The following is a 12,611-nucleotide window of genomic DNA, read 5'->3' on the forward strand; positions in this document are numbered from 1 at the left end:
TGGTACGTGCTGAACTGGCCGGTATGAACCGGTTTAGCATACCTTGGGTATGACACAACCTCATTAATTTATGCAAATATAAAAGGTTTTTTATACCTAATGGAACCAAAGGGAAAGCACATTTTAACATTTTTAGAATAATTAGGTCTTCAAAACTTTGTTACTAAAAAATCGGGAGCGGGTGTGGGAGTGAGATTGGTTGCGGGTGCAGAGATGTAGATATTTAGGAACATGTTTAATAAGAAAACACTTAAAAAGTGGGTGCATGCTTGAGATTCCGGAAACATTTTGAGGTGGGTGTGTTATCCTAGATAGAAGATTCCAACTGCAAGGATTCCAAACTTCATTAAAGGCTGTAAATACAAAAAACTCTTGCTTTATATCAAGTTACTCAGATCACCTCTCATACAACCACAAACATTATATATATGCATGATAGAATCATATAATGATACCCACTCTGCCGCTCTGAAAAAATCTGCAGAGATATCCATAAAACATTGGGTAATTAGTACTGTTTGTTTCATCTTTAGTGTTGAACAATAACTTAATAATGACTTGCTTGAATGAAAACTGTTAAGCATTTTAAATAGGTCTATCCACCTAGAAATAACATAAGATGTAATCCCAAGAGGCTCTATATTAGTGAAATACACTATAACCCACTTACCTATAGTTGCATCTTAATTTGATAGTTTACCCCTGTTTTTGTCCTCGAAACCTCAATAATTTGAGTAGAAGTTTCTCTATTAAAAGGACAAATAAATTTTTGAAATGAGAACTGCTTTTGGTGGTCTTATGTGGTTAAGCATTTTAAATAGGTCTATCCACCTAGAAATAACATAAGATGTAAGAGGCTGTATATTAGTGAACTACAATATAACCCACTTACCTATAGTTGCATCTTAATTTGATAGTTTACCCCTGTTTTTGTCCTCGAAACCTCAATAATTTGAGTAAAAGTTTCTCTATTAAAAGGACAAATAAATTTTTGAAATGAGAACTGCTTTTGGTGGTCTTATGTGGTTAACTTTTAATGGGTACGCATTTTTATTGACTATTGCAAGTGGACACATGCTGTAGTATATCTTATGAGATTCCTACATTTCCCAATGATACTGTCTATAATTCTATATAGCCCTGGGCTGCATAACCTTCCATAAGCTTTCCATTACATGATAAAGTGTGATGCTCAAATAAACTTAATGTAGAAGTCGCCAGTTAGACTATACTGTAATTAAGGGGAGAAGGATGGCCTGGAAATGACCTTATGCACTTATTAGCTATCTTTTAGCTGTACTTTCACAGCAGCTGTAAGGATGCAGATACCAAAAGGTTCAAAAATTGTTTGCAGGGGACGATGTATCTGTTATGTTCTTAACTTAGTTTAATTCTTTGTTCATTTTTTCCCTCATATTTCTTGGCTTACCTTGCCTTCATCCTTGGTGATCATATCTGATGAATGGTCAAGTCATTCTGACAATCAAATTGTGTTTCTTTACACTTTTGATATTTGTTAACTTTTTCCTTTCGTGTTTTAACTTGTTGCTGAAAGCTATATCTGGTTCTAAATTTTTAATCCTTGCAAGGACCTCTATTCTTGTGTTATGTGTTTGAACTGGTAAATTTGATGCTATTATTGGCATAGTTCTCTACCGGTAAACTCTTCATAATCAAGGATTTCTGAATGAGGACAGAATGGTTAGCATGAATAGTCTTTCTGTGTGTATCTAGAATCTGTTACCTGTATATAGCTTGCATATTAGTATCTTCACTTCATTAGTTCTTTACGTTCATTTTCAAGCCCAGAATACTGTTTCATGCTCTTGTATTAGGGACGCTTCTTCCATGGCAATCTTTATTTGAATGGTCTTCGTTGCAGGTTTGTGCTTTTGTTGCCCCAAAAATCATAGGGGGAATAAATGCTCCATCTCCAGTAGGTGAACTCGGGATGGTTCAAATGTCACAGGCTCTTAATGTAATTGATGTCTCATATGAACAGGTAAGGCCTCATATTTCTTGTTACACCATGTGCTGATCATAGTTTCTATAATTGAAATTCATGTTGCAATAAGTGTGGCGCAGCACTCAAGTTGAGTGTAGATTTCAACCTTGATCATGTTTATATTCATGGATATCCTAAAAAAGTGTTTTAAAAGGTGGCTTGGTATGCTAGTGGTCAAGGGACTGCATAGGGCATATGCATTATGCAGGTTGTATATGTGGTTAGTATTTTAAATATTTAAGAATAAACAACATATATTAGATACAATTAATAATAATAACAATACAATAACAATGACATCTAGCAATTGGTGCTTATTTCTTAATACTTAAATTCTTAATAACAAATTACCAATAATTATAACATAATTAACATATTGACATTATTGGTACACACATCCAGTCCATCTAAAACCAGCATCAACCAACCATCAACTTGAACCTACCCTATTTGTATGGGCCTCTGTATGAGTGGGCAAGTTTGAGGTCATATAATTCTAAAAAGGCCGCATATGTAGTCACACAATGATTAGCAGGCTGTACATGCAGGGGACCACATAGGCATAAGGAGCTGCATCTGTGGCCTCATGCATAGCATTTTAAAATACTGTCCTAGAAGAAGTTTAATTTCCTAGTCTTCGCTTTGATGCTCCATTTTCTATGGACCACTCTTTCCAAATCTGTCACCTAAGGACTCATTTTCAGAATTTTCTTCGTCAATTATTCATTCCAGAAAATTGATACCATCTTGTTCAAACTCTTCTCATACACAATTTATGGTGCGCAACTTTCTGTTTGTTAGCCTTAAGATTGGTTCACTCCAATTTTTAGGCTGATATCAATAATTATGGTGGCTGGAAACTCGGCAAAGTTGGCAAGTGGCCAACTTCAAGGATAGATCTTAATTATCTTTATGGAGTAATGAAAACAACACATGCTAAAGAGTTGTCTTTATAATTGGGCTAGAATATTAACTTTTTTCAAATTTTATCTAGGAGAAATGGCATTGCTTAGATGTAATTGTGGATTATCGGGTTGTGTTTCTAACTCAAAAATTAGTAGAAGGAAATTTTAGTGCCACCTATGGATTAAAATTGGATTAAATGGGACTAAGGTCCCATTTTCCAAAGCTTTTGGCGAGTCAAAGCACTTTTTGGCCCTCTTAAAGCATTTCTGGATGGCATAGTAGTGTTTGGTAAAAAAATCTGAAAGCTTTTTTGGCTTTGCCAGAAAGCTGAAAATATGGTACGCCATACCATATTGAACCAGCTTGTATAGATTTGCTATACAATACCATACCGGTTCGACATTGGTACACAGTACGGGGAGGCTATTCACACGCAGTACGCCGAACCGACCTCGTAATGGATGCATTGGCATAGCGACAGGGTGGCCCCAATATGGGCCTTGGTATCGAGATGGTGTACCTTGGCTGAAAAGGTTTATTTGAAATGGAGTTTTTTTCCAAAAAGTGCTTTCTTGCAGATGTCATGAAGCTGTTTTAACTTTAATGAAATTTTTGTGATGACTAGAATGCCCACGAACAAATCTCATAATTACATTTGTCCCTTTAAAACATAACACACGAACATTAGCTATATTATATTATTTTATTGTATTGTATTATATTGTATTATATTATGTCATATCATATTATATTTCTTTATATTATGTTATATCGCATTGTAAATATAATAATATTATATTATAGTATAATATTATATTAAACTATAATGTTACATCATATTATATAACACTACAATAATATTATACTATGTAATAATATTTTAAAATGTAGTAATATGGAATATTACATTGTATTATACTCTACTGTACAATATTATGCAATATTCTTTATTATCCTTTTGTCATACCGAAAGCACTCTCAGTTTGGTTACCAAACATATGTTAAAGTGCTACAGAATTTTAGAAATATAGTTACCAAACAACAAATAACATTTTGTGAAAGCTTTACTTTTTAAAAGCTCCAAAAACTACTACCAATAGCAATCCCAACTAGGGCCTAAGAAATTGTGGAATAACTCTTAAAGCGGTTGGCAGTTTGTTTAAACTTTTCGAAATCAACATTTTTGTATATTCTTTTCTTAAATTAATTTTATCTAAATTTAGTGAACTCTTCAAGTGCTTCCCATATATTTTATCTTTCTAGAACCCAAGGAACCTAATACTTTAAGTGAATCAATTTTTTGGTCTATCATATGCTTAAAATGTTTTTCTCTAAAAATATAAATAGCAATAAAATTAACATGAGAAGTCATTGTGATGCTCGGTAGTCGATAAGAAATGCAATACATTCACCAGTTGCATTAGCATTTGACAATGTGGTATGGGAGTAAGGCTTTGTATATTTGACCCTCCCCAAACCCTGCAGTGATAGAAACCTCGTGCACTTGGACACCTTTTGTTTACCTTCTGATATATACATATATGTATATATATATATATATGTATATATATATATATGTATATACGTAAGCATTAACTTTTCTAAGAGAAATAGAGATTAAGGTCTGCAATCTCGGTATTGGATACTGTAGTGATACACTACCGATTTTGTATGGGATGTTCGGTACGCTATGTACCCCGTACTGATATAGCTCTCGATCTCTTTTTCTCACTTTTGTTTATCATGGTACCATTTAAAATTCGGTGGTACATGTTAATATGATACAGTACCCCGGTGCAATGCAGTACCACTCGGTTCGAACCGATATAGGTCGATTCGGGCTGGTTTGAGGCTTATACCGAGCTAAAACCCCATCTTGTCTTGGTTTCAACTGTGTACGGATAGGTATGCCCTGAACCTAGCAATTCGGAATGAAATTACTATCATTGATAGATATTAGTTTTACCCTAGAAACTTACTTAAGCAGTGAAGTTTTATATACTGCTTGAATAGCGGCAGCAAAAAGAATAATATTAGAGAAAACTAAAGAGAAAATAGAATTGGGGAGAGATCAAAGAGATGAAAGAGATCAAATAGGAGAAGAGGTTGTTAGACCTGTCTTCTCTTCTTCTTTCATCAAAATAATTCCGAATTTAGTTAATATTGCAGCCAAAACTCGCCCTCCCATGCCTCGCTCCTTCCAGAAAAAAAAGAAGAAAAAGGAGGAAGCTAGAGTAGACCCACAAGCCCTTTGTATTATAGTTCCGCTATGATTCTATACGAAAAAGAAATAAAACACCCTCAATTTGGCACTGAAATCCTTTCCTTAGATATTGTAAGTTAGGGAATTGAGAAAAGGGGGAGAACAGAAAGATGTAAGATAAAACGTGAAAGAGAAAATCCAGTGCCTTCCCTCACATGGACTGATTTATATACTAAAAGTCTTGTAGAAAAATAAAAGATGAATATACCCTCACTATTTGGGTATATTCTAAACCAATATATATGACACTCTCCCTCAAGCCATTGAATGTATCATATAAGCCAATCTTGGAACATATAAACTCAACCTGATTTTGCCTGAAGGACTTGGTAAGCAAATTAGCAAGCTGGTAACCAGAATGCAGATAAGTGGAAATCAGGGTGCACATTACTTTTTTCATGAACATAATCACAATCAACTTAAATGTTCTTCGCATGTTCGTGAATGACAGGATTGGAGGCAATGTGGTTGTAGCTTGATTGTCATAGAAAAGCTTTAGAGGTTTACCAACATTGAAGCCAATCTCTTGAAGAAGATATCTTAGCAATATTACCTCACAAGCAGCATGTTCCGTGGCTCTGTATTATGTCTCAGCACTCAAATGAGCAACCACTGTTTGTTTCTTACTCCTCCATGTGTGACAAGGTTACCTCCTAAGAAAGTGCATTATGCCATAGTTGACCTTCTATCTATAGGAAAACCAGCCCAATTAACATCAGTATATCCTAACCTAGAGATGGCCATTACATTTATATAGTATTCCTCTTTCTGGAGCTCCTTTCAGATATTTTACAATAGGAATCACATAACTCCAGTGAGCTGCACGAGGAGCCGCCATGAACTAACAATACTCACACACTCACAGCAAAGGAGATAGCTGGTATAGTTATTGTAAGATAATTTAGTTTGCCAAGTAATGACTGTTATCTACTTGCATTGGAAAGTAGATCTCTTTGATCCGCCACCAACTTAATATTAGGATCCAAAGGAGTATCCACTGGTTTGGTACCCAACAACACTGTCTCTTCAAGTAAATCCAGCACATTTTTTCTTTGAGACATGCTGTTTCCAACTTTGGACCTAACAACCTTGATAGCTTAGAAATATCTAAGCTGTCCTGGGTCCTCGGTACGAAATTGTTGTTGCAGATACTTCCATTTTCCGATTCCTTGCTGAGTATCACTAGTGATGAATATATCATCAACATATACTACCAAATAATTCTCCCATGTGTGGAGCTGTGACAAAATATTGAATGATCTATTTTGCACTGCTTGAGTCCAAATTTCGTGACAGCTTTACCAAACTCTCCAAACCATGCCTGAGGAGACTGTTTAGACCATAATTTGCCTCATTCAACTTGCGATCACTCCTAGAATCCCCTGGAACAACACACCCAGGAGGTTGCCATATGTAAGCTTCCTCTTGCAAGTGTCCCTGAATGAAATCATTTTTTACATCCAGCTGAAAAATAACCTAATGAAGGCTTTGATACCATGTAAATTTAGGGTTTTGAGAGAAAGGAGAGATGATAAAGACATAGGAGAAAATGCGCGAGAGAAAATCTCACATTTCCTCACACAGATTTATTCTTATATTTTAACTAAAAGTCTTGCAGAAAGATAATATACTCTTACCGTTTGGTATATTCTAAACCAATATATATAACGCGTACAAAATATGATGAAAGAGGAAATCAAAAACTCTCTTTCTGGTCAACAACCCATCCAACTCCGTATTCACTTTTTAAAGTACCCCACAAATGCTTTATTTAAGTAATCTGTAGTAGGCTTCAAATCGACTGGAAATCTGAGCTGTTGGATGATGATTGAAGCTCTGAGTTGTACTTGATCATGTCTCTATATCCCTAATTTGCCGATAAGATTATTGCTTGATTAACTAGTTGCACAATTTGAACTCTTTGTAGGCTAAAATAACTAAGAAATGCTTCTTTTATTGCTCCTTGTACGCTCATAAGTCTTGATTACTCTCAATCACGTTGAGCAGCTTAATTCTTTCTTTTGTTTCTCTTCATTTATCACGAACCTATATTTGGTCGATGCTGCGTCATTCCTCCAGAACTCAATTTTGTTTAGTTAGGGATTTGGCATAGGATGTCATCTTTAAAAGAGTCCATGACTCCATGCACTATTGAAAGCAAAGGCTTGAACATCTGGCCTTGCCCATTGTGTTTTGATTTCAATGGTTTCAATGATTTTGATAGTTTCATATCTATGTTTAGGAGTTTCAGTCAAAAAATTTAGAAAAAATTGTGAAAAATAAGTAAAAGTTAGAGAAAAATAGAACCATGGAGGACTCATGTAACATCATGTTTGTCTATGCTATCCAATTCATATCTATGTTTTGGAGTTTCAGTCAAAAAAATAAGAAAAAATTGTGAAAAATAAGTAAAACTTAGAGAAAAATAAAACCATCAAGGACTCATGTAACATAATGTTTGGCTATGCTATCCAATTCACGATGTTTGGATTTATGGTAGTGTGTGAGCTAAAGTATAAAAGTAAGCAAATGATACGCCTTTTAAGGACCAATAAATTTGTTCATTGAGAAAAAAGAACCAATAAACTATGTTAATGGAATATATTATGGTCAATTATTTGCCTACAATTTAATGAAACATTACATATAAGTATCTATAGAATTTTTAATGCAATTATCGCAATTACATATAAATATTGAATCAAATGCAATGATTTCTATCATATTAATACGATGTAAAAACATATTAACTTATGATTTAGACAATATGAAAATAAAACCATAATTTAGCATACATATAAGATTTAAGCTACTAAATAATAAATATGATTACAAGAGCCAAGTGATGTGAATACATCTAGGGTCTATATCTACTACATGGACCTATTTTCTCATCTTTCCCCTTAAAAGATATCTTAGAATTCAAAATAACTTTTTACATATAGGAAAATTTACCTTTGTCTTCAAAAAATTAATACCAAATCACAAATGCTTCCAAATTTCTAAAACTTAGTAGAACTCCATGTTTATATTTTAAGAAAATGCTTGTTGGTTGCTTGCAATTCAATTACATTGGATTTGCAAAAAAGACCCCAAAACTTTCTTTTGGTATTGCAGTAAAAAATGACCACAATACCAATTGCAACTTAATAATATACAATACTAACATATTAAATGTCAATTAATTGTTATAATAATATATACCATAAAATATATTTGTTAGTGCAATAGTAATGTATAATTACTATAATATTGACTAATTTTATAGTAATATAATTTATCATAGTTATTGTTATAGGATTGCAATAATCATTTAAAAATGGTGTTTCTATTGTAATTATAATTATATTATAATAAAACCATATTATATTATATCGATTGTTTTAGATAATTATTAGCTATTAAATCATACATATTACAAATATATTGCAATAACTATTTTGTAATATTATAATAATCTTATAATAATATTACTACTATTATAATTTTAAGCAGAATATAACAATAATTTTCATTATTATATTTAATATGTGATATAATGATTATTAAGCTTATCGTAATAAATACTAAATCATGTAACTATTATCATTGATATATAGTTAATATAATTTCAACTAATTTTGAGAATAATATAATTATTACAATATTTGTACTAATACTAGATACAACTATAATATAACAATAAAATTTCTATCATCATTATGATAGTGCACTAATTGTTATTATACTTTTATTATTATATCATTATAATATATATTAGATAATTGTTATACTGGAAGATATCATATTATTTAATTAAATTAAAATATTTTATTTTAAAGAATTACTATCTATTTTATGTTATTCCTTACATATTATTGGAAAAATACTTTAGTAATCTACTTCATTAATGCTAATATATTATTATATTTTAATACAACAACATGATGCAATATAAAATTATACTATTTAATATATCAATATGTGATGATTATAATATTGTAGTAATATCATATTATATTATGTTACATAACAATATGATGATAACATCATAAACATTGTTATATACAACTATGATATAATAATCTAATTATCGTATAATAATTCAATAGTTTTTGTTGTAATAACATTATAATAATTACAATTATGATCACTATGACATTACTCTCTAGCTAGGAGTTTTCTTTCCTTCTTTCCTTTGTTAGCAGTTACAGTTTCAGTTCAGTCTACGGATAGTGCAATAATTTTTACAAATATTAATTATCATAATGTATAGTATTATTTGTATAAATATGGTCGGCGGAACCTGTTGGGAACCCGCCCATGCCGCAGAAAATTTAAAAAAAATTCAGATGCAGCGGAATGGGCATGCACGGGATCAACGTTCATCTCATGAATTTCAAAAACCATTCATAGATAGATTAGGATTAAAAACTTTTAAACCATTAGGAAGATCAGATCTTCACCTTGTGCGGGTAGATGATCACCGCAAACTGAAGTTCGTAGTTTAGGATGAAGGTTTGCTTGAAGCCGCACACGTGTCCGGCCTTTACGGGTATCCACACGAAGTAGAGAACCGATCAAAGCTTCCTTGTCTCCCCGAGGTGCTAGCTCCCTTGCAGAGACTACTTTAGATGGCTGATTTCCTCCCTTTGAATCAACCCTTGATTATGCTTGGGAGGAGGAAGAAGAAGGATGAGTCTTGAAGAAGAATCAAAAGCTAGATGCAGCCTTTTCCCTTGCCTGCGCTGAAACCCAAACAAGAGATGAAGGAGGGGCCGCCAAGAGCTTTCTTTTCCCTTCTTTGGTTGCGGTTGAAGACCAAGGAGAAGGAGGCGGCCACGGCTGGATGAAGGGGACTTCAATTGCCCTAGGTGCCGCCCCCTTCATCTCCTTTTAAAGGTATGTAGGGCTCCTACAAATTAGGAGCCCTTGATCTTTTTCCAAGAGGGGCGCCGGCCCCTCTTGTGTTGCCACACCAACAAAGAAAAAGGGGAGGGGCGTGCGTGATGGAATGCGTGTGGAGGGCTAAGCATGAATTTCAGAAAATTTTATGCGGAAAGAACAAGTTAAACATTTTAACCCAAAACATGCTTGATATTTTAGATATTTTGACTCTGGTACCAGTCGAAGACAGTCTTCAACTGCACATCACATGTGGTGCGGGCTTAGTCCCAATACATAGGGTGACACCTGCGCATGCCTATCAAAGCACTCATCATATGAGCCTCCGGGTGGAGAGCCACGCTTCGTCACACAATCACGCGTGAGAGTTTTCAGGAGTCGGATAGTCCACTAATCCTTTGCTTTGACACCAAATATCACAAAGCCCTCAGATCCCGAGGATTGTGTGATTCAAATAAATATGCATAAATCACAACTTCTTGTGATTTGAAGATTGAGATCATATCTCAACTGTAAAAGAGATAAGATCTCTTACCTTTAGAAAGGGGTTCCTTCAAGGATGCTTCGCAGCCGCATAAGCGTCCGGCCTCGATGACTCGTCCACGCGAAGCTCCAGAATGATCAGCTTTCCGGGGAGTGCTAGCTCGCAGAGAGGCCGAAGGTTGGCTGAAAGGGAGAAGAAGGAAGAGGATGGACCTTCACAGCTCAAGAACTCCTTCTTGGGCTTTCACTTTTAGAGCTTCTCTCTCCTCTCACTCTCTTTCTCTAGTGCTCTTCATCTAGAGAAGAAGGAAGAGGGGTGGCCTAGTTATAGGCCAAGAAGAGGGTGAGGTGTCCCTATAAGGTGTCCGATAAGGTGTCACGTCACACATGCAAGAAAAAGAGGTGTCCTGCTCCGCCACGTGTCACGCATGCAAAGGGGTGAGGTGGCCGGGATGTGGGTCCCACATACAGTATGTGGGTCCCATAAATGCAGGACGTGGGTCCCACATACAGTATGAGGGTCCCACCTAGGCAGGACGTGGGTCCCACAAAGAGAAGGGAGTCCTAGTCATACTAGGATCATAATTGATTTTAATCTAATCTGACTCAAGCCAAATCTGATTTGGTTGGAGGCAAATTAAATATTTTTACCAAACCAATTTTGGTGTCAATTACGGTTTTACCAGTTTCAAATCATATTTGAATTTGTCAAGCCCAATCTCTATTACTCAATCAAATTGAGTCTAATCAGTAATCCAATCAGTAATTAACTTCTCCAAGCAATAATTGCTTAGGGCAATCAGTCAATCACATTGACTATTTTACCTCTAGACGATTCTCAATCGTCAATTAGCCATTTGATCAATCCAGAAACTTCTAAGCGTGTGACCTCACAGGTTCGAACCTAAGTCGGTAGTACAAGAACACTTCCTGCACTAATTGAAGTAACCATCTAGCAATGGGACCCGACGATCGGATAGGCCGAATAGATGCAAAGCAACATTCTAGAACCTATAGACTATGGTTACCGCATAATTCATCCTCTTGACCAGAAAATGCCTAGGGTGGGTTCAGAGTCTGTCTACCCTGAAACGATCCATTCGGAAATATGTTTCAATTCGATAAGTCAAGTGATAGTGATTTGACTTTTCCTAGCCAGGGTACTACTTAATTGAAAACACAAGGCATTCACCCTTATTTCTAAGGGAGGTCAATCCCATCTTGATCTGCAACTGACTACCACAAGTACTTGACTGGATCCAGAAACCTTCCGTCGCTGGATTAGAAATCCAGGTAGTCCGGCACCAAAGTACAGTGAGTTGCTTGCAAGCCACCGGTTGCAATCTCAGGTCTAAAGGATACATATACCCATATCCACTCGGAACAACTCTTGACAAGAGAGAGTCCGTCAATTGGTCACGTTCAGTGAACGTACACTACCATTCACCTGTATACCATACTAGTATCTCTATACTCTTTGGTTTGGAATACAACCAACAAATATGATACACAATGACCTACGCCCAATGATACTATCGTCCTGTTAATAGTATATCATATGGTTATGAACATTTAAGGACCTGTGTGACAAAATCATATTTCATTATACAAAGCAGTCATAAGGACTTCATCACATCGAAGTTTGTGAAGATGTTCTGGTGATGAATAAATACCATGTTATTTATAATTGATTCAAATATATTTACAATCAACAATTGATTGAATTTAGGACACAATTTCCAACAACTCCTACTTGAACTAAAGCCAATCACTATAGTATCGTATACTCATCTTCAAGTAATGATGGTCAAACTCCTTTACACTGAGGGCCTTAGTGAAGGGGTCGGCTAAGTTATCCTTCCCGTTAATCTTTTAAAGATCAACGTCACCTCGTTCTACTATCTCACGAACAAGGTGATACCGGCGCAGAATGTGCTTGGTGCGCTGGTGTGCCTTTAGTTCCTTAGCTTGAGCAATGGCCCCAGTATTATCCGAATAGACAAGGACTGGTCCACTAAGGGAGGGTGCAACTCCGAGCTCAGCAATGAACTTCCGTAGTCACATAGCTTT

At 35.2% G+C, this 12,611-nt stretch overlaps 1 protein-coding gene across 1 annotated transcript in view; it reads left to right on the plus strand.

The window, feature by feature from the left end:
• The window catches only part of LOC103696140 (riboflavin biosynthesis protein PYRR, chloroplastic), a 66,324-nt gene that overhangs the window by 30,347 nt on the left and 23,366 nt on the right, over window positions 1-12,611 (plus strand). The window contains exon 6 of the mRNA XM_008777674.4: window positions 1,883-2,002. Within this exon, the coding sequence (XP_008775896.2) occupies window positions 1,883-2,002 (120 nt within the window). The remainder of the gene's footprint in view (window positions 1-1,882; window positions 2,003-12,611) is intronic.

This window comes from Phoenix dactylifera, unplaced genomic scaffold, assembly GCF_009389715.1.
Source record: "Phoenix dactylifera cultivar Barhee BC4 unplaced genomic scaffold, palm_55x_up_171113_PBpolish2nd_filt_p 000101F, whole genome shotgun sequence".
NCBI lineage: Eukaryota > Viridiplantae > Streptophyta > Magnoliopsida > Arecales > Arecaceae > Phoenix > Phoenix dactylifera.